The 23,240-nt window shown below is 34.8% G+C and overlaps 1 protein-coding gene across 1 annotated transcript in view; it reads right to left on the bottom strand.

Annotated features, from left to right (window-relative positions):
• Window positions 1–23,240, bottom strand: part of LOC106478701 (matrix metalloproteinase-2-like) — a 68,301-nt gene that overhangs the window by 27,830 nt on the left and 17,231 nt on the right. The window contains exon 3 of the mRNA XM_013939264.2: window positions 4,420–4,709. Within this exon, the coding sequence (XP_013794718.1) occupies window positions 4,420–4,709 (290 nt within the window). The remainder of the gene's footprint in view (window positions 1–4,419; window positions 4,710–23,240) is intronic.

Genomic DNA, 23,240 nt, shown 5'->3' with positions numbered 1-23,240 from the left:
ATTCATTATGAATACTCTGCCTAAACAATCTATAAAAGATTACAATGTGTATTTGTTGAAGAGGCAAATACTAAAAAAACTTAGGGTTAATAAAAAAAGAAAAAACGTTATTAATTACTTGTTAATTACGTTTTTATACATACTGAAAAAACTATTTTTAACAAATATAACAGGTATAAGGGCCTCATATTAATCATGTTGTTTTTGAGGCTATCAATTTGAGTAATACAACTGAGACAACTATGTTAGTATAATAGATCACTGTTCCCCATGGTACACATGTGTATATAATGTGTAATTGATGGCTGTGAACCTTGGCTCCTTTTTAGACACCACTTCGCATTTATCTGGGCTCTCTATTTTACCGTTTTTTTTTCAACTGACTAGGTTGCTTACCAAACAGCCTAAGAGTGTAAGCAATACCAATCCCTCACAACAAGATATGAATCATCGACACACGATATAACATGCTCTTTGTTTATTAATTATTTATAAAAGCCAATAGCACATGAAATTTATTGTAACCAATTGTTTTAACGCTTTACGTAGTTTATAGTTTTTGAGAGCACCACTCCCTTAGATGCATATAAAATGTATAATATAAAAAGCACAGGTTATGTTTATTATATATATACATATACTGGCGAAAGTAGGTTATTAGGTTGATAGTGTTTGTATTCTGAACCCATTTTAGCATAAAAGTATAACCTATATACTTTTGTTGCTAAGCAATGACATAAAAGCCATTGTTCGAAAGCACTGGCTTTTATATATATGAAGTTGTTATATAATTCCACTTCTATCCTATGTGATTTTTTCATTAGCTTGCCTCATTAAATTTATGTGCGCAAACACGTGGATAAGTAAAACTCAGGTGCACACCCTCAGGGTTCACTAAGTATGAGTGCAAAATTTCAGGTTATTTCCTCTTGGAGCTATGGCGGTCACACAGACACGTACGTACGCACGCACACGTGCTTGTCTTTCTGTCTGTCTGTGATTTCTATTTATAATATAAGAAACCACTTCTTTTCTATGTGATTTTTCGCTAGCTTGCCTCATTAAAAGAACGCGCATGTGCGCACGCACGTGGATAAGTAATATTACCCAGGTGCACACCCTCAGGGTCCATTTAGTATGGGTTCAAAAATTCAGGTTCTTTGCTCTTGGTGCTATGGCAGACATATATTCTTTCCTAATATTTTTGAGTTGATAATCTCTTATTTCCATCTCTCTTAACAATCAAATATGTGTTATCTAAAGCCGGTTATACATAACAACAACTTAATTGGGGTTAACCAGTTATACATAACAATTACTTGATTGGAGTTGAACAGCTATAGATCACAACTGTCCCCCGGTGGATAGCGGTAAGTCTTCGAATTTACAATGCTAAAATCAGGGGTTCGATTCCCCTCGGTGGACACAGCAGATAGCCCGATGTGGCTTTGCTATAACAAAACACAAACCCAGATCACAACTACTTTACTAATATTAACCAGCTATATACAACTACTACTTGACTAGTGTTATCCAACTATACATAACACCTACTTGACAACAGTTAACCAATTATAGATGACCACTAATTGGTTAGAGTTATCCAGCTATCCACAGCACTTACTTGATTAGGGTTACTTAGCTAGAGATAATAGCTACTTGGTTAGGGTTATCCAGCTATAGATAACAACTTCTTGACTGGCATTAACCAGTTATACATATCACCGACGTGCTGTAAGAGGTATAAACGAATAGTTATGCTGTATACCCCTATCTGTATAGGGATCAAGGCTATTCCTAGGTACCCTACGTTTCCGTGAAGTTGTAAAAAACCGGTTCATTATATATATATTTAATAATGAAAGAGCTTGTATGTGTATGTGTGACCGCCATAACTCCAAGACGAAAGAACCTAGAAACCTGATATTTTGCACACATACTAAGTGGATCCTGAGGGCGTGCACCTGGGTATTATTACTTATCCACGAGCGTACGCGAGCGCATCTTTTTAATGAGGCAAGCCATTTACTTGAATATAGTTAACCAGCAATACATAACAACTACTTGACAAGGGTTATGCAGCTAAGATAACAAATAATTGACTAGGGATAACCATCTATATATGACAACTACTTGATTGGGGTTACCCAGCTATACGTGACAACGACTTGATTAGAGTTAACTAGTTATGCATAACTACTTGACTGAGGTTAACCATTTATAGATAATAACTATTTGACTGGGGTTAACCATCTATATATGACTACTACTTGATCAGGTTTACCCAGCTATACATAACAACAACTTGATTAAGGTTAACCAGTTATATGTAACAACAACTTGATTATGATTAACTGGTTATACCTAACTACTTGACTGGAATTAACCAACTATAGATCACAACTACCTGACTAGGACTAACCAGCTGTACACAACAACTTGACTAGGGTTAACCATCTACAGATAACAATTAGTTAAACCTAATCCAGTAGTTGCAATCTACAGATGGCTAATCCTAGTCAAGTAGTTGTTATCTACAGATTCTTAATCCTAGTCATGTAGTAGTTATCTATAGATTGTTAATCCTAATCTAGTAGATGGTATTTTTAAGTTGATAATCCTTTATCTCCATCTCTCTCTCTCCAGTCAAATGGGTGTTATCTAAAGCCAGTTACTCCTGAATGCCTTCTCTGCTAATTGTTTACTGTAAATATTATCCAGATTTATTAGCATACAAATAATTTCATGTCCAAGAGACTCGAACTCCGGAAAACAAACCAATTAGCCTTTTCCTGGCGTTAACAGTACCTTTTTAGGTGTTGCTATATTTTACTTACAAAAATATATAAATACATATTACGCATATACAACTTGAGACCCACAACTTGAATTATTTACCCGGAAAGAAACCTCTTACACAATGTGATAAGTCGGCTACTCACCCTTGTTTTCAAATATCAGGTTAAAAACTCACTTAAAAAACAACAAAAAATGATATGACTGGATCTTCATCCACTGTGTATATGAAAGTCCATAAATCTGTCAGTTACATCTAGGCAACTTACTTTACTACAATCAGTAAGAGAATGAAGAGCATATATATACATTGCTACAAGCACTAGCTCAAATGGATAGTGTCGATAACTTTTACCAAAAGACAAATAGAATATATTGAATCCTAAGTTCTTTAATGATACTGTCATTACCAAACCTTTCCAAACGAGGCTTCATGTTCGCATTTCTGAGGCATTTTGCACAAAAAATAAAAATGATGCACAAAACCAAAATGTATGTCAGAGCTTATATCTTTAAACTTTATAGTATAAGTACGATGATGTCAGTTTTCTCTCTGTCTCTTTCTCTTTATGAGAGAGAAAAGAGGAAGGTAGAAGTATGTCTATTATATTCATATAAGGTCAAATTTTACCAGTCAATGGGGGTCCTTTCTCTAGTACAGTTTATTATTTTGAATTGGTCTATAGCAAAACAGGAGATATTATGGAGCCTTCTACTGTAGCATTTGTGTTCCAAACAATGTGAGAAAAGGCAGACCCCACTTGACACTTGCTGTCAATGCAGAAGATTGTGGGCATGTCTTACCATGGTAGCACAAAGTTTTGTTTGGATAAGATCAGATCACCGAACCAAATAATTAGCACAAACGTCCTTTGTTTGGTTAAGATGACAAACTGTAAACACTGATCTTCGTAATAGTCCTGTTTTCTCTCTAGTTGTAAACATTGTTAATCTCGTTACTTGAACATAAGTTCTGCAATCCTAGAAAAGCGAATGAATTTAACAAAAACAACTTAGACATTAACTGTATATATTTTTTTAAATCTGTAAACGATTTTGTTATAACTGAAAATAAACACAAAATATCATGTAACAAAAACCACCGAATTGCAATTGGTCGTTTAACTACTGGGTCCTTAAAGTTAACAATTCAATAATGTCTAACATGCTGTTAGACTGTTATTATCTTCATCGTTATTTTCCAGTAAAATATAAGTACATCGTAATATATTTGGATTAACATGTTAAACTCTTAAAAATAATAGTTAATGATAAAGGAGAGTGAGGTTAAAACACTGATGTGGGCCTAGCACGCGAACCGATAATATAAACTAGCTCTTGTTAAACTTTTATATTGGAACTCAAAATGAAAAAGTGGGTTTAAGTGTTTTGATGGATCATGGTAAATGTCTTTAGATATTGTATTTCCGTTTAACGCGTTCCTTTGGGCCCACTGATTGGTACATGGGCAAACTTGAAATGTGGAAGACTGGGAAGCTCTAATATATATCTGAAGTTTTCGATTATTATTAGGATTGCTTGTATCCGTGCCTTTAAAACCTCAGATTATATAAAGCTAGGAAACGTTATTTTTTATCAAAAGATGCATAAAGTGACACTTACCTCCACTATATTGATTAGGCTGTCCTACAACCCATTTTTCCTCAGCATCAAAATGAGCATCACCTTGAATTCCTTTTCCCGGGAAAAATGCGTGTGCTAATATATGGCCCAGTCCATCAAACGGATACCCATCACCATGGTAACCCGACAAAAAGGATACCATAATATCACTATCCGCAGCCCTACTATAAGTGAAGGTGAGTTTGGACGCGTCACTCCACACCTTGAGTGCTTTGGTTAATTGGCCACGCACTTCACGTGGGTCCATGCCTCTTGGCCAATCTTTGATACTGTAAGAGACAATATATAAAACGATGTCTTTATTTCATACGAGCAAAATAAAGCATTTTAATCACTTCCACAATGGTATCAATGCTCTCCTCTAAACTATTAAGAAAGCATGGAATCCACTGCTACCAATAACAGGAATGATGCAATATTCCATTCCCATAGCGGGTAAACTCGTTCTTTCCATACGAAGTGTAATTTAAATTTTAGGCCTAATTGTTGATTTGAAATAGTTGGAAACGTATAATATTTATAAAATAATGAATTTTTAAAATTATGGTATCAAGAAGTGTAAAAATTAACTGTCGCCAGGTGTTTTTTTTTTTTAATTTTTGTGTGTATATGTGTTTAAATCGAATTTGTATGTTATCATTTGTATGTAATTATTTTCTTTCGCGCAATGGGTTAACTGTAGAACATCAAAAATGAATGAAGTTGTGGCAGTGACTATTAAAGCTAATTGTCGCAGATTATATAGCGGTCAAATTAGTGGTTCCCTTGCGAAGCCTATATAAACTTTAGGCCTAATTGTAAATTTTTAGGCGCCTGTTGGAATTTGTATTACATTGTGTATAAACACGGAAAGGTAAAGAATTAACTTAATGTGTTTCCTTGCATCTTTGTTTATAGTACAGAAGTAATCCTCTTTAAAGTTAATATTATAAACGTCGTAGTTTTGCACTCGTATAGAACAATGTCGTTCACTTTTGCACTCGTATAAACGTAAAGGTACCACTGTACAATTAGCCAATACGAATATTGGGTTTCCATGTGAGCTAGCACGCATACACACTTAACACTTAAGTTTGCTGTTCTTCCACTTCGCCAGCGTACAAAGATTTATGAATACGAGTTTTTGAACATACGATAAAAAAAATAACACCAAAACTCACGTTGGAGCCACATTTCTTTACAGTTTTCATATTATTTATGTAAACTTTGCTGATAACAAATATTACCAATAATGTGAATGTGCTTGTCCACAAGAAATCCGGCTCACGACATCTGGTCGGCTAACACCAAGTATTAAGCCGAAATCTTATAACGATCTGTAATGGTGTACTTTGCTCTCGTGATGAGCGCACTTCTGGAAAATTTTCACCCTATGCTACCATCTTTCCCAGTCTATTTGATTTCGGTTTGAATTTAATTACGTATATCGTTTATATAAGACGTAGTACATATAAGTATTTAGTCAACTATACAATGAGATGGACAGAAATAAAAGTTAAGAAATTAAACTCACATTATTGTTCGTGCTTACATTGTTCAAGTTGTCACTCAAGAGTTTAGTAAGCTGTTTAGAGCATCAAACTTTCCTTGGCGAAATCGCTCAAAACTTCTGTTTTTTTCCCGCCAACACTCGTGAGCACTTTGAACATATTCGAACGTAACACGTGTTCTGACAACAAATTTGGTACGCGCCGAAAAACGTGGCATAAAACTAATAAACTCCAGGCAGCTTATTTCCGGTTGGAGAGGCTAACTTTCACAGATGTTCGTCTTGAATTTGCTATCTACGAAGCTCTGAATGATTTTGGAATGTTTTATAAAGAATTAGCACCAAATACACGTATGTACTATGCCACCCTCTTGCTTATGTCAGTTTAAAATGGGAGTTAGTAGCTCCAAATTTAGTTAAGACCATCACTAAAATAGGTCAAAGGTGTAAATCCGGAAATAAAAGGGATTTTAAAGAATATACGTCAACTACTACTTGTACAAGCTAATCCTTTCATATTAATTCTAATACCAGAAAGATCGACGTTACAGGAGGAGCAGAGCTTTCATATTAAATTATCAATTTCAAGGAAATAAGATGTAGTTCCCCGTCTTGTGAAAAAGTCGGTTTTCCCATCGTTACTATTCTTCAACTTGCTTTACGCCAAGTATCAAATTCACAAAATTTACGTAACATTTTCCCTTACATTTCTTCATTTCGAGCTCCAATAAAGGGAAAAAACTATAAGTGGACAACAAATCTTTCTTCATAAGAAGCTCCAATAAAGGAAAATAAAACTAAAAGTGGACAACAAATCTTTCTTCATAAGGAACTCTAATAAAGGAAAATAAAACTAAAAGTGGACAACAAATCTTTCTTCATAAGGAGCTCCAATAAAGGAAAATAAAACTAAAAGTGGACAACAAATCTTCCTTCATAAGGAGCTCCAATAAAGGAAAATAAAACTAAAAGTGGACAACAAATCTTTCTTCATAAGGAGCTCTAATAAAGGAAAATAAAACTAAAAGTGGACAACAAATATTTCTTCATAAGGAGCTCTAATAAAGGAAAATAAAACTAAAAGTGGACAACAAATCTTTCTTCATAAGGAGCTCCAATAAAGGAAAATAAAACTAAAAGTGGACAACAAATCTTTCTTCATAAGGTGCTCCAATAAAGGAAAATAAAACTAAAAATGGACAACGACATTTTTTTTCATAAGGAGCTCTAATAAAGGAAAACAAAACTACATGTGGCACAACAAACCTTTCTTCATAAGGAACTCTAATAAAGAACAAAGAAACTACAAGTGGCACAACAAACCGTTAAGTCAGTTTAACATTATAAATTATCAAACTCTTCACACTTGACCATGTACATTTCCCCACGAAACAGTTGAATAAAAGACAAACATTGGTATCCTTAGCACTTTTAATGTGGAAGAGTCGATGTGATCCCCCTGGCATTTTCTGAAATTAGTTTTTCAAGTTGTGTTCCTAAAATGTCCTGAAGATATTTCTAAGGTATTGCATTATTTGTTCTTTACTTATCACATAGATCTATCTTCTTTTAAAAACATCTATTTTGTTTCGTCTTTCAATTTTACAACAGTATTTTTGAACTTTTTTTTGACTACCTAACTTGTAACAACGTAAGTTGATAATATCCACATATTTCTATCTCAATTGAATGTTAAAAATAGAGTAGCTTCAAATAGATTTACTAGTTTTGCACGTAGGCAGAGGGGATGTACCGTTTGCAATCGCATCTACAAAATTACACCCAACTATGTATAAAGTATATATTACAAATAATAAAACTTTAGTCGAAAAAATGTTGACCACCCCGGAATTTGAACTCGAGCCCTCAAGATTTACTACTCATCGCCCTGCCAACTAACATATTGAGATCAAAGGATACATCGAAATAACCCTGTCAGGATCAGAGGAGTGTCACTGATATTCCCCGATTTTTTTTTTCACCCTCAAAGTGGAAATACTTAATGAAATTGTATGAAACATAGTTCAAACTTACTAAATAGGAACTAGTTTCGGTTTGATTAACGAAACTCGTATAATTTGATTTAGTATTCATATCATTATTTTTAGTTTGTGAACTTTTCAGAAAATATGAAATTACCAAACATTAAATTTACTTGTTGTTTGCTTAGTGCAAAGCTACACAACTGGCTATGTGTAGTCTGCCCACTGCGGGGAATCGAACCCCCAATAGCATTGTAAGTCCGTAAACTTACCGGTAACCCACCGGAGGGGAACTCATAAATTACTGTTAACACCGCTTTATTTTACTCTACATTGATATAAATATTTTATAGCCTACTTTACCCAAACTTCACCCATAGTTATTTTCAAAACTGAGCTTTATCAGTCATTGTTCAGACTACATCATGTTCTTCAGAATCAGAAATAGACGCAAGTACAAGCTAAACACTGAATCACAAATTGCCTGCATTGCTTTTTGATTTCGTAACCAAACAAGCAAAATTATACAAGCGCTTTTCTTTTCGTTATGGTACTGCAAAGATCCCACTGTAATAGTTAACTTAAACTCATTTAAATTTAAATTATCTCCATGATTTTAAATTCGTTCGTCTTCATTTTTACCAAACTAATGGTCAGGGTATATATATATATATATTTAGTATATTGGACATTTCATTCATTTCACAAGTTGAGTCTATACCATAAAAACAGGTATACTTAATTGTTCATGAAATATTTTGATTTTGGTATTTGGGTTAATTTATTGTTTTCTGTTCTAGGTTGCGGTGCAGCAACATGTTGTGAAATAATTTTTAAAAGCGGCATTTTTACGATAAAATTGCAGTATACTGTCAGTGTTTATTTAGATTCAAAAGGTGTTAAACATCCTCACATACCATAAAAATGCACCATTTTCAGTGAAAATTACATCCTCTTATATGCCCTCGCTACTTCAAAAGTAGTACCCTCCCCTTTATAGATTTTTTTTCTGTCTATGCCCCTTATTTGCACCATACAAGTTTGTGTAAGATAAATTCCATGTGATAGGTGTTGTCGAATGGGAATATATATATATATATATATATAAAACAGTGCAATTCAACATCGTGTATTTGATATGAGCGTTATGATTTCAAAGCTTTAGCACAACCAACAGTGTGCTGATATATGTAAATACAAAAATGTTTAAATGTGCTAATATGGAGGGAATACTTCCTTCGCACACAACTAGGTCCTTCTCACAACACTGTAATGTGTTTACAAGTAAATTTACAATATTGCTTCACACTTCAAAACTCCAATAAAACCGTGTAGTGCTTTCGAGAGATGGGTGTGTCTTCATCAAGGGTTAAATTCTGCCTTACGTCAAAAAGTGATGGTTTATTTTTAATTAGTGTGAGTTATAAATCTTTTTTGACTTTACCTATTTTCATTTATTTTATATATTAGATAATGCTATAAATTTCTGCTGATGGCAACAAGTGATTATCAAAGTTGATTAACCCAAGATAGACAGAGATACGTCATCAGTCTTGGGGAACACAACAGCGCCAACGCTAATTTAGAGTGACAGGCTCTCCTTGTAATAATTGCTCTTTCTTTAAACTAGGACGATAAAACAAGTGATTTCTTTAAACTAGGACGATAAAACAAGTGATTTCTTTAAACTAGGACGATAAAACAAGTGATGCCAGGGGGTAACTCGATCTTGCAAGGTGACGATATGATAGTGTTTAATATTAACATTTGTTTTTGAAAGATAATCTGATGCTCATCAGTTGCAGTACCAACAGGTGGCCAAAAAGGAGAGATTTCAAATGAAGGGGGAGTACTTTTTCAGCATATGACATGGGTGTTATGACACATTGAGTGTTTAAAACAAGAAACAAAACTTACACATTAATATCTTAAACTGAAGGTGAACTACGATTTGTTTATCAGTTTCTACTAAAATACAGTTTGTACAGCAATGTTCAGTTCGTTTCATCATGGAAGACACTACGTACATTTTGCAGTGTTATCAAGATCAGATCAAAAATAAAGAAATAATGCTCACGTCTTACAAAAGAAGTGTCACGCCTGGTAGAGAGCTTACAAGTGTTTCAATGACATGATGTTTCCGGTAGCGTGACGTAACTTTCGTTGTTCTTTTAGTGAACTAAATGAGACAAATTGCTTCTCTGACAAGTTGATTTAATGATTAATATTTTACTTTATAAAGAAAAGCAATACCTCCTTGCTATGTTCCTTAACTTTAGCGGTCGCTGCACTTCTACAAACCATTTCAAATGTTTGTTGTTGTTGTTGTATGTTGTTTCTTTCAGCGCAAAACTACACAATGGGCTATCTACACTCTGTCCACCGTGGGGAATCGAACCCCGGATTTTAAAGTTGTAAGTCCAGAGACTTACAGATGATCCACTGGGTATACAATTTTAAGCATGTTTGGAGTTCAATGCCGCGATGTTTGTTTCGGATATTTGCGCAAATCTGTACAAGAGCTATGTGCACTAGCTGCCCCTAATTTTGAACTGAGATACTACAGTGAAGGTTGTTAGACAACAGCACTCACCTCCAACTCATGGTCTACTTAATTGAATAGTAGGACTTAACCGTCCCACTTATAACACGCCCACGGAACCAGAGTGCGGAGCGCCATATTTTTTGGCGGCAAGGAGACACAAACAATGGACCTTTGGATCCACAGTCAAGCACACCACCCAACACCTTATTTTATCGTTGACGCGTTTATTCTTATGCGCGTTTACATCTTATAAAATACTTTTTTCTTCAGACTATAAGTTTTTCACCAATATATATGGTCAACTAATTAAGCGAGGTTTACATGATTTGTCCAATTTTTGTTAACCTAGTTATCTAAAAATAGTATTCTGAAAGTAGAGAGACTTGGAAATGTCGTAAATAACGAGATTTTAAAAATCGTAAAACACCAAGTTTGTTTATTCAGCCTATAGTCCTTGCTTCAGGTGTTACAAACTTGTTTCCCTTGAAAACTAATTTAAAGATCAGATACAACGTTATACGTACATAATAGGCAGAAGTGAAATATGTTCTAATAATTTAGGCTGGAGCGTGATCCTTGTTAAACTTGCCTAGAACAAATAACTTTATCACAATATCTATATTCTGTTGTTTGATACGAGCTGCTTTATTATCAAGTCACATCCAACATATTTATCATAAATTTGGGAAAACCTCCTTTATTTTACTATTTCATACAAACTGATTTATCATCAAGCCTGTTTATCATAACAACCGGTACAATCCAATTCATCACTATACATAGGAAAGCTGTTTCATCATATTGCCTGAACAAGTTATCTTTCTTTACACGACTCATTTACTATATAGCGTGTAGCAACCTACTTTATAATTCTGGATGAAACCATCTGCTTTCTCATCCATATTCGAAAAACCTAATTTATCGTCAATCTTGAACGATCTTTTTACCATTCTGGCTAGAAAAATCTACCTTACTGTTCTAATGCAAACTCTAGTCCGTGAAACCTTCCTCACTCAACTTGGCTGTGGTGTGGGGTCGTTTTGCTCCATCACAACCTCCTTGAGTGAGTGAGGTCAGGCGGAATAAACTCCGTAAAAATTATCATTACCGAATAAAGTATCGCCAACTATCTTATTTCAAACAGGATAAAAATCCAATTGTTCCAAGCAGAGTGTTAAAGCACTTTGTTCTCAGCGGGATATGAAAGCTTATTGTTCCAAGCAAAATGGTAAAGCTATTTGTTCCAAATAGAATCCTGGCAGAGTGTTAAAGCTGATTTTTCCAAACATGATGAAAAAGTAGATCGTTCCAGGGAAGTGATAGAAACCATAGTTAAATGAAAACTACCGGAAATGGAGTTTTCAAGGCACATCCTTTAATATGTGCAATTGTAAGGCTCACAAAAGTGCGTAAAGCTTTACCATAGACGAGCCACTTCTGGAGAAGACTTGCAAGAATCTTCCTCTCCTAAGACAAGCCACTGATAGATTGCTCCCCAGGTTGATCTCACGTGTGGTGCTTTGCTGACAAATGCCACCAACAGACGTGGTTGTTGAGTGAATCATTATCCACTCAAATCTGTCCTTGTGCTCTTGACTGGTTAGAAAAGAAATATTTCCTGAAGTGGGCCACAGAAAGTTGAATAGTTTATGTTTCTTTGATCTCTATTACAAGAAATGAGCAGGCTTTGTATAATTGATCTTTGAGAGTCGTTATTGATGAATTACCTAAAGACCCTTTGAGATATGCCACTAAAATTTGGGCAAAGTGAATATATAATTATTCTCAGAATGGATAATAAATATATACAATGTGCAAGGAATTTGTAATAACAGTCCAATAATTCCATGCACTTTAATTAAGATGGGGCCTAATAATTTAATTAAATGTAACTATTATCTTGAGATGAGTGAGAGTTATTGTCTGTATATGTTTCGTGTCAACACTTTATGCTATACTGGAACATGAAACAATGGAAGGAAATGCCATGCTAAGAGAAGGGCTAACAGATGTCTAATAACGACTCAAGATCAAGGAAATGTCATGCTAAGAGAAGGGCTAACAGATGTCTAATAACGACTCAAGATCAAGGAAATGTCATGCTAAGAGAAGGGCTAACAGATGTCTAATAACGACTCAAGATCAAGGAAATGTCATGCTAAGAGAAGGGCTAACAGATGTCTAATAACGACTCAAGATCAATAACGAACGATATCTCCTGAGTTAATTCTGATCATCGTCTATGCACTCAGTGTATGGCTCGCTACGTCTGCACTTAAAACGAAGGACGGAAACCTCTAGGGGCGTTAGAAGAGGGGGCGTTTATTGGCGGGCCAGTTTCCTCCGTGTCTCCAACTAGAGAAAGAGACACACGTGGGTCGACTAGTTCTGTACTTTTAGCTAGGCTATTACCATCTGGTCCAACTTTTCACCCCATTCATTACTTTGGTACTGACGTTTGACCCTCATCGGCTTCTTGTGTAAGTTGATAAACCATCGATTGGTGACTACCAGGGGAAAAGGTACTCAATGAACTGGTAGAATATCGGAGGAAAAACGTCTACTTTATACAGATTTTAGTTCATAAGAGATCAAAATGTTTCCTTTAGTAACACGATACGAAGGATAATTGCGATAAATAAATAACTGAATTTATCAATTTATACCACGTTACTTTTCCTTAACTAACGTACTGAGGTGATTTATTCCTTCATTATGGCTGTAAAAAATGTTGACCGTCGCACAACAAGTTTTTTTTTATGTGTGTGTGTCTGTGCATGCTTCTAATGGCCAAATTGATAACTTTTTGACCGCATCAACTGTTATTAAAGTCTACTCATTTTCTAGAGTCCCAGCAATATATTCAGCACATAAAATAAAAAATCGCGACAGGTCTGGAAACGGCGCCAACCACAGTTATCCAAAACATGTTTACCATGAAACATTTGGATTTTCGTCATAGAATTTCCCATAACTGTGACAACCATCCAATTATTTCAAGAAGGAGTAGGCGTAAAGTAAAACACGCTAAGTTGGGCTCTGTCTGGGCAAGGTAATGTCTTTTTACGTCGTTTTAACGTCAGATCTGTGGTATGTGTGAGCGCGTTTGTGTGGTACACTCCTATGTTTTTAGTAGTCAGGTAAATGACAGCTCCCACATATCACTTTAGAAACCGTCCTTGCTGATCAAGTCCGGTAACAAGCTCATCTGTATCAGCCACCTCCCCCTTCCCTTCGGAAATGCCATTACTAGACCTAATATTTTTAATGCATCAAAAGAGGAAGAAAACTGGATTTATTTTTCACTTTCTAGAGATTTAATAAAAATATGATAGTCCTCCTTCAATGGTAAGATATATTACAAATCGATCTTGAATGGCAGAATTTGGAATAGTCTTTTTTGGGGGGGGGGGGGTTTCTAATTTTCTTAACATATGTTTCAGTCAAATTAGGAAAACACCCCAATGTTGATATCTTAACACACTGAACTTACGTAACAGCAATGTATATGAAACCGTATCCTAAACCATTCAAATTATTCATTAGTGATGTGTGTTAAACCGTATTCTGACCCATTCAGTGTAGTTAGCAACAATCTGAGTGAAACCGTATCCAGACCCATTCAAAGTATTTAACAGCACTATTTGAAAACGCATCCTGGCTTGTTCCATAGAGATGTATCTGAAACCTTGCCCTGATCTGTTAAACGGATTAAATAAAAATATATCTGAATCCACATTCTAACCCATCAACAGCAGTGGATCTGAGACCGTCCATTGATCCGTTAAACGGATTAGGAAGCAGTGTATATTAATAAGATTTGTGGTCTTTACATAAAATTGTAAAAATAATTTGCTGCATTTTAAAAACTTTATCAACCACGACTATATAAAAAAAATAATGTAACCACGAACTCTACAATAATGTGTATATTCACAAATTAAATATCTAGAATTTATGTTTTCTGGATACGAAAGCGAATCGTCTTGTAATATTAATAAATATATAAAATATTTTAGCTAAAACGAGATTTGCTACGTCTACAGTAGTTACTCTAGTTAAAATAAACTAAGAGTATAAACTCGAAGTTCAGTATACGGCTTCCTAAGCGTAAAGAAACGAGTTTGGCAGGGACATTTTAATGTTTGTTGTACAGTTTCTATTTATATATTTAATTATGTGCAAGAAGTTAAGCCTAAAACATACTGGCAGTAACAGGGGCTATTTTTTAAGGAATATGTGCCTTCTGTGTATCACGAACTTCCATATTTGGAATCCATGGAACTATTTACGTTTTACCTAACGGACAAAAAAAAATCGCAAAAGGATATACTTTGCCTCTTATACACGAAAAGACCAAAAAACTTCTAATTTAATGAAATATATATTTAATACAACTAGAAGTATTGAATTATAAGTCACAGAATGATGAAAAGACTAAAAAAATTGAACCAAAATGTATATTAATTTTAATATTTATTATGTTCAGATATCAAAAATGTGAAGTCACTTTTTGGTAATTCTACAAAGCAACTAGCGAACTTATTTTTGTAAATCATTCTCAGACTCAGAAGTGTATAAAACGTCAAGAATAACAAAACCGGTCAGTTATTTATATTAAAAATAACAGAACGATGACTGACAATTATAGCTGACATAAGTTTATATTAAAACATTAACCACTCGAACTACCCGCTCTACGTGATGTTTTCAATTCTTTCAACATTCACAATGGCTCAGTTTTGTGTATAAGACTTGTTAACAATAACAAAGATTTTCATTAAGCTATACAAACAATGCTAATACTGAAGCAGCAAAAGTCCATTGTTCATAAAACATACTTTTATCGAAAACGACTCCAATTTCTATACATTTCAAGATTTCGAAATAATTTATTTATTGTCAACAACGATCTAAATTTGCTGATATTTTTTTTTTATATTAATAATCGTTTTCCTTCAGGACGTCGTGTATCATTTCAAGATCGTATTTCAATCAAACAACTAGGCCTGCAGAATGAACTTAAATGTTTTTGCAACAACCCCTGGAAAAGCAGCACTTCGTCAATTACTCATGTAACAACTTGACAGGGAAATTCTCTTGGTTAACGTCAAAGATGATGTCAAACAGGAGAACTTTAAATCTGAAGATAAGGTGTTGATGTAAAGTCATTTGAAATTTTGCTTACTCGAGATTCCAGGCTAACCACGAGGGGGAGCTGTTGTGTTGTTATCGCTGTGATGTAATGAGAGCTTGATTAAGAACTTCCATTTTTTCATTCGCTTTATCGGCACATGAAAATTAAGTTAGTTCCAAGTTCAATCACTAGAGAGCTAAGTACGTATGCAATTTCATGATAAAAGTATCTAAATCTTTAAATGTGAGCTTTCTGATTTTACTGTGTTTCTTCAGCTGACCTTAGACCAAGTCTCTAAACGGCATTCTCAAGTATTGCTGTAAGGAGTTTTCCTACTACAACTTTCACTCACCAAAACATTACCAAACAATGTCTTTTCAGCCTCTTTCCAATACACAATTGCTACATCAATTATAATGTATCGCGACTGTGACGTTTGAGTGCTTTTTATCTCCTTAAACTTCACCCGAGTTAAAGAAGCGTTTTACAAACATGTCCAATCGACAAGGTTTAACTTGATCTTTGTTTATGATCGTCGGAATATCTCTGAGAACCATACAGATCCTTTTCTCCTATCACATAGACTTGCACTAGGATCGAGACAGGCCATTACTAACGTAAATAAACAGAAATGTAAGGAGATTGTAGGGGTCTCCACTTCCGCCGAAGTCTACAATATGAAGTTTACAGAGTAAAAAGAGGTGTGAGATGGAAAGTTAAAAGCATAAATTCGTTGACCTCTTTTTGTGTAAAATGTGTTTCGTACAACAAGTCTTTGGTTTTCCTGCCGTTTATTAATTATCGAGTATTATGATCAATCGTTCAATGTGTTTTATATGAATAATCGATAACATACTAATACAGACCACACATTATTACAGTTATCATTATTAACTTCTGAACCAAGTAAACACATAGATCGAAACTAAAAGTAACCCAGTTATTAATAAATCTAATTTAATACATCGGTCTAACTGGTAGGATACAAAGTCATAAATCAAAAACTTTTATCGTTTGTTTTGAATTTCGCGCAAAGCTACACGAGGGCTATCTATGCTAGATGTGCCTAATTTAGCAGTGTAACACTAGAAGAAGAGCAACTAGTCATCACCACCTACCGCCAACTCTTGGGCTACTCTTTCACCAACGAATAGTGGGATTTACCGTCAATTATAAAGCCCCCACGGCTGAAAGGGCGAGCATGTTTGGTGTGACGGGGATTCGAACCCGCGACTCTCAAATTGCGAGTCGAGCGCCCTAACCACCTGGCCATGCCGGGCCCAACTTTTATTGATTCGTCAGTTGAGTACTCTTCCTGTTGGTAATATTTTCGATAATATCTCACGAGGTTCGGCCAGCTTAGGAGGTTTAGGTTAGTCCGAAATCCATATACAAAAATAATGACGCGAAATAATCCTCATATAAAATATATATGTAACAAAAAATAGAAATTAACCATTTATATTTATCTAAATTTCAAATAACACTTTTAATGAAACTAACATTACATAAATAAATATATAAAATTTACAAAAACCAGATGTTTGCTTCATGTACTATCACTGAGTCCCTGTTTTTGAAAAGCATATGATAAACAAACATTAAGCTGCTTTATTATCCACTTCATTTTTAAATTTTATTTCTATGTCCTTGTTTTCTGTTCGATAATGGCAAGTTATAAAGGCTGATTATAAGTGAAACTAAAGAAATATAACGATTATTTGTTTATTTTTTTCTTTCGTAAGGAAAATAACTTGTCCTCAGCCTACCAGTTGTTTTGCAGTTTTTAGGAAAGATACGAAAAGTAATAGTTTTTGTCGAAATGTGAATATTAGTATTAGGAATTAACTACATCTTCTTAGTTCCTAATAAGGTTTATTTCTCCCGCAAACCAGGCGGTAATTTATGGTCTTACTAAGTTGTTAGTATAGATACCGCTACATACAGATTGGTAACTGAAATCCTATACATTAAAAAAAAAAAGAAGAAATCTAGAGATTAACTCAATAGGCCATCTTTACTTATGTTATTGCCATAAGACGGACTGACATGCCACACTATTCGGCGTTTTATAATAGATAGATAAACATACATACATATAAAAACATCTATCTATTTATCTGCCGTACAATATTGAATAGAATGTCGTTAAAAAGCTCATTCCCCCATATGTACCTGACATTAAAAGTTACATTTTATACATCTTTCACAACTAGTTTCAAACTGTCATGTTATAGGCATAGCCCCCCCCCCCCCCTCTCCTCGTCCATATCTCGGATATGTTTAAAGCAACATTTCTACACGGAATTGTTCTTAAGTGTAATGTTAGGCTGCATCCTTTACAGATCAAAGTACTTCTATAAGACAAAAAAAAATTATAGCAGAAACTTGGGTTGTTTTAATATAACAATATTTCATTTTAGAATACTGTAACCTTATTTCCCATAACTTATTTACATCCCAAGACGTGAAGTGCAACCAGCAATTAGGTATATGATCCACGTGACAGGAACATGTGGTAACACCAACTACTACTCAGTTTTAATACCTGTGCACAGCTTTATCTTAACCTGAATGCTTAATAAAATCACATTAATTTATAATAAAAAATCACTAAAATTTCGTTGTTGTCTCTTTTTTTGTGAGCTAAATTAAAAATAAGAAAATATTCTTATAAGTTATTAAAGCCATAACTGGTACAAGCTAAGATTAAGTCTTAAGTCAGGAATCATAAATGGTAGATATGTTAGAGGCTCGATGAGTACCAGTTAAAATTGACTAGCGAATATATAAAGAAACGTCTTTACAAGAAAACCCTCTTCTCTGCAATTTGACAAAAAAAACTTATAAAGAAATTAACAGCAGTAAACAGTGGGGATGAGATCAGTAATCGAATACAAATACGAATACTTCCTATTTTTATGAACAAGAACACGAATACAGGAAAAATGCTAAGTATTAGAATACGAATACATAGGAATGTATTCATGAATACTTTGTCAGGTAATTTTCAATAATAATAAAACAGCAGACGATAAGATTTCAATACTTTTTATTTTACGAAACAAACTTTTTAGAAACTGAAACAAACAAAATTTGAACAAATAATAATATTTCAATACTTATATTTTTGAAAATGTAATAACAAAGTTTTAAAACAAAAATATAGTTTTAAAGAAGACTTATAGATATTATAACTGTCCATTGTTCTTTATGAACATCAGTCTCTCAAATGTCTTGTCAGTGACACGACAGCGATCAGACCTGAGGGTTTTGCCTCTGATGCTAAACAAAGGATCAGCGGGGGCAGAGGATGCTGGAACACTCAGGTAGCATTTGGCTAGTAGAGGTAGCATAGGAAGGTTTTTTTCATGGTTCTTCCAATAATCTAAAGGGTTGCTTCCTTCAGGAATGCAAGGACCATCGAAGTAGGTGTTGATCTTTGTATCCTCTGAAGATAAAGTGGCTGATTTTTTTTGGAGGCAGCAAAGACATTAAAGAGCTTATTTCTTTTGCGAGGGTGGGATTTACAGTCCTATTTTGGCTCCATGATTGTAGGATTATTTGTTGAGGAACTTTTTGACTTCTTGTTGAAGGAGGATTCGATAGGATTCATAGACAATAGGTCTAGTAAAACACTAGTCAAAATTAAATCTGGGATCCAATGCGGCATCCAAGCAGAAGACACTTCGCTGCTCATACTGAGTCAGCCGGGCGTAAATAGATTTCTTCTGTACAGAAACAAGATTGAATACATATCTGGACTGCACGCTACCAATCTCAGTCATCAGCCCATAAACACATAGCACTGCATAACTTGAACTAATAAATGATCCTGGGTAAAATCTGTTGCCTCTTCAAAAGGTGTCAGTATTGTCACCAAATCTGCAAGCACACTTTCGATAAGTACGAAATTTAACGTAATTTTCATTGTCTTCAATTTTGTTTGTTCACATAGTCATCAAATAGAAAATCAGCCCCCTCTTGCCACACCCACCTGTCATATCCTCTCTTTCAGGATTTGTCAATAGTTCTCTATGACGTTCAATACTATTTTATTTATAACCAGTAGAAAGCCAAGGTTTTCACCTATAAAATACCGTATCATATTACGTTGCTTTTTATAAAAAAGTGTTAATTTCTATTTCAGTACAAACTTCGTTCCCACGGGAAACTTTCCCGTGAGAATGAAGCTTCTACTGAAAGAGAAATTAATGTACTGCGGATGTAATAATGACGGTCTCGAAATTTGATGAACACAAAAGTTGACATTTACAACCTGGGAAGAAGAAGAAGGAGACATTCAAGGAGTGATTCTTGGTCAATCTTTATATGAAAAATGTTATATTGTCTGTTTGCCAGACATGGGATATTCGTATTCGAATGCATTTGAACACAGCTTTGGGAATATTAGAATACTTTGGTAGGGTTTGGTTTTTTATGAATTTCGCGCAAAGCTTCACGAGGGCTATCTGCACTGGCCGTCCCTAATTTAGCAGTGTAAGACTAGAGGAAAGGCAGCTAGTCATCACCACCCACCGCCAACTCGTGGGCTACTCTTTTACCAACGAATAGTGGGATTGACCGTAAAATTATAACGCCCCCCACGGCTGAAAGGGCGAGCATGTCGAGATTGTAAGTCGAGCGCCCTGATCACCTGGCCATGCCAGGCCACTTTGGTAGAGAAAATTAAAGTATTCGACTTCAAATTCAATGGCATAGTAATCGTATTCGCTGAATGATTTAGTGAATACTTAATATTGTAAGTGTTACTGATCCCGAAATGTATCCTTCTCACATAACTCCCAAAATTATCAAAGGCAGGTAACCAAAGAGACCGACGCGGTCTTGCTGATATCCCCTGAGCCCTGACACAGTGTGATCGGGGTCATTCTGTTGCCACCTGCTGGTAATACCAGCAGTAGGTTATCAGAGAGATTGAAGCATTCTTGCAGACATCCCATGAGACAGCATGGTCAGGGTCAACCAGAATTTACTATGATGGAGTATATATATAGCTGCAAGTCTACAGTACGATTTCACGGGTTTAATATCTGTAAGGTTAGTTTAAGCCAGACTGTGGGAGCTTGCCTATTTTCTTGACTGTAATGGCAAAACTTTGAGGCGGGTCCACCATCTCTTGATTTTGACTTTGCCCCCCCCCCCCACATGATAACGGGTCGTGTAGATTCTTAGAAACATCCTAATAGATGTCATGTGTACAACAAGGCTAGTTTACTCAACACTTTCCTTCTCACGCACATCTTGGTTTTGTCAGACAGAGACCATCTTCATCCCTAAGCCTTATCAGTCTGCTCGAAAGTTCCAAAATGCCTGTAACAACTCATGACCCTGATGGGTCATATTCTCCTTGTGACTCTGCTGTCAAGTCACTATGTAAAACATAATTTTGTGTCAAGTAATAATAACAAAAAAAAACATAAATTATTTTCAAATTTTCTTATATTTTAGTACAATGCCTGGTGTTTGTTAGGACGCTCGCATTGCAACCTGCGGGTCGGGAGTTCGAATCCCGTCATCGACTATGCTCGCCCTTTCAGCCGAGGAAGCGTTATAATGGTCAATCTCACTATTCTTTGGTAAAGAGTAGACCAAGAGTTCGTGGTGGGTGGTGTCGACTAGCTAGCTACCCTCTATCACTTCAAAATTAGGGACGGCTAATGCAGATAGCTCTAGAGTAGCTTTGTTCGAAATACAACAAAACAAATAATCTTTTGGCACAGCTTCCTTGATAAGCCATTCTGAATCCACACTGGCTTGTCTCAGACCAATTATTTCATTTCTAATGTTTCTATAAAGTTAGTTTATGGACTTGGGGCTAAAATGTCACTGTTAATATTTATTTTTCCTTTTAAGATATATAGATAAGTAGCATTCACATTTCAGTAGCCTTGAAATTATCAGCTGTTGTGAGTTCCATCGTAAAAAAAGTTGGGTGGTTATTGGAAAAATATTAAAGAGCATTTTTGAAAACAAATATTTGTTGCAAAAATATACAACCATCATTTTGATATAAAGCATACATGACCTCTCAACTTCGTGTTACAAACTCCAAACGCACGGAGGGTTTTCTTAAAAACAACAATAATAATAATAGATATGTAGTGTTTGTTTGCCACTATTTTAACTTCGGATTATAATCGAAAATGCCGCTAGCATCGAGGGTGCCCACTCATTGAAATAATTCATTCTAATCATTATAGTTAAGAACGCAAGAACATTATATTAAATTCATTATTGGATTACTTTTTAGTTCTGATAAACATAGATAGCTTGCTTTGATCAGAAGTTAATATTTAGTTCTCTACTGATCCCACTTTTCTATTTGGACTTTGGAGATGTTTGTAGCAGAAAGACACTTAAATATTTTGATACTCGCAAATGTTTTTTTTTCATTACATTTTCCTTTTCCAACCTGCCCCCTGGTGGCTCTGCGGTAAGTCCGAAGGCTTACAACGCTAACAAATCAGGTTTCGATACTCGCAGGGGGGCACAACACATTGTGTTGTTTGTGCTTAATAACAAACAAAGATATCTTTATCCACCTGTAACGATGCAGTGGTTTTTATAACAAAACGGAACAGCAAATAATATTTAAAGTCATTTTTAAGCATATTCAGAAATGTGACTTACACAGTTCGTCATAATCCTAAAAATACGTAAGTATTTATTAACTCTTTCTTCACTCCAGTTGATGCAACTGATCGCAAGTATGATAACTAGTTTGTGTCCTGGATAATTCTGCGGAATTTTTACATTTTCAGAGCACAGTTGTATATTTAATCGCAAACCTCACTGTTTACTATGGAGTGAAAATTATATCACCATTTCATAAAGCTTATGTATTCTGTGCTTGCACTCGACAGAATTTTATAAATTGTGTTTTTGAACACGAGAAGTGCTTCTTTCAGATATTTCAATATTTCTTCTCATCGATCAGTACAGATGTTATTTGAACTAAATATTAAAACGTCTGTGTTATTCACTATTCATTCAATACTCAAACACTTGCCGTAAAACTGTTGGTGATATTTACCAAGTATTTCTTTTTTTTATGTTTATTGTTCAAATAGAACCGATATATCAACAATACCAAATTTCACATTAAAATATTATAACGTCACGCTATTCTGAAGGAATACTATTTTTTTTTTACGCACATTTTAACACGCCGATAATAACTTTAACAACAGTATACTCATTTCTAAAATTAGAAACACTACCCTACGGGCGGCTGTTTGTACTAGTATTCATATCTTATTTTAAAAAAATTTAAAAGTTAACATTTTCTAAAAAGGGATATTTCTGGGAAGTAATGCACTGGAAAAGTGTTCGGATTGTGCTGATATAAACTGTAATGTTCTATATATTAAAAGTGGTATCCTTTCTTGAAAAAATAACAGTTTTTAAGAACCCCATTTTTAGTACCATATTTACAAATTATATTACGTAAAGTCTTAATGAAAGTCGTCTTGTTCATGTGAGGAGAGAACTTTTATTTAAAATTGTGTTCTGTGATAAAGAAATGCGGTGCCATTCAATAGATGGCACCATATTGTATTTATTACTTCGGTCACATACATAGATACATATATACACGCTATGTCCATTACAGTAAGATAATTC

This window comes from Limulus polyphemus, unplaced genomic scaffold (genome assembly GCF_000517525.1).
Source record: "Limulus polyphemus unplaced genomic scaffold, Limulus_polyphemus-2.1.2 Scaffold242, whole genome shotgun sequence".
Classification (NCBI taxonomy): Eukaryota; Metazoa; Arthropoda; class Merostomata; order Xiphosura; family Limulidae; genus Limulus; species Limulus polyphemus.
This window is presented reverse-complemented; position numbering and strand designations above follow the sequence as displayed.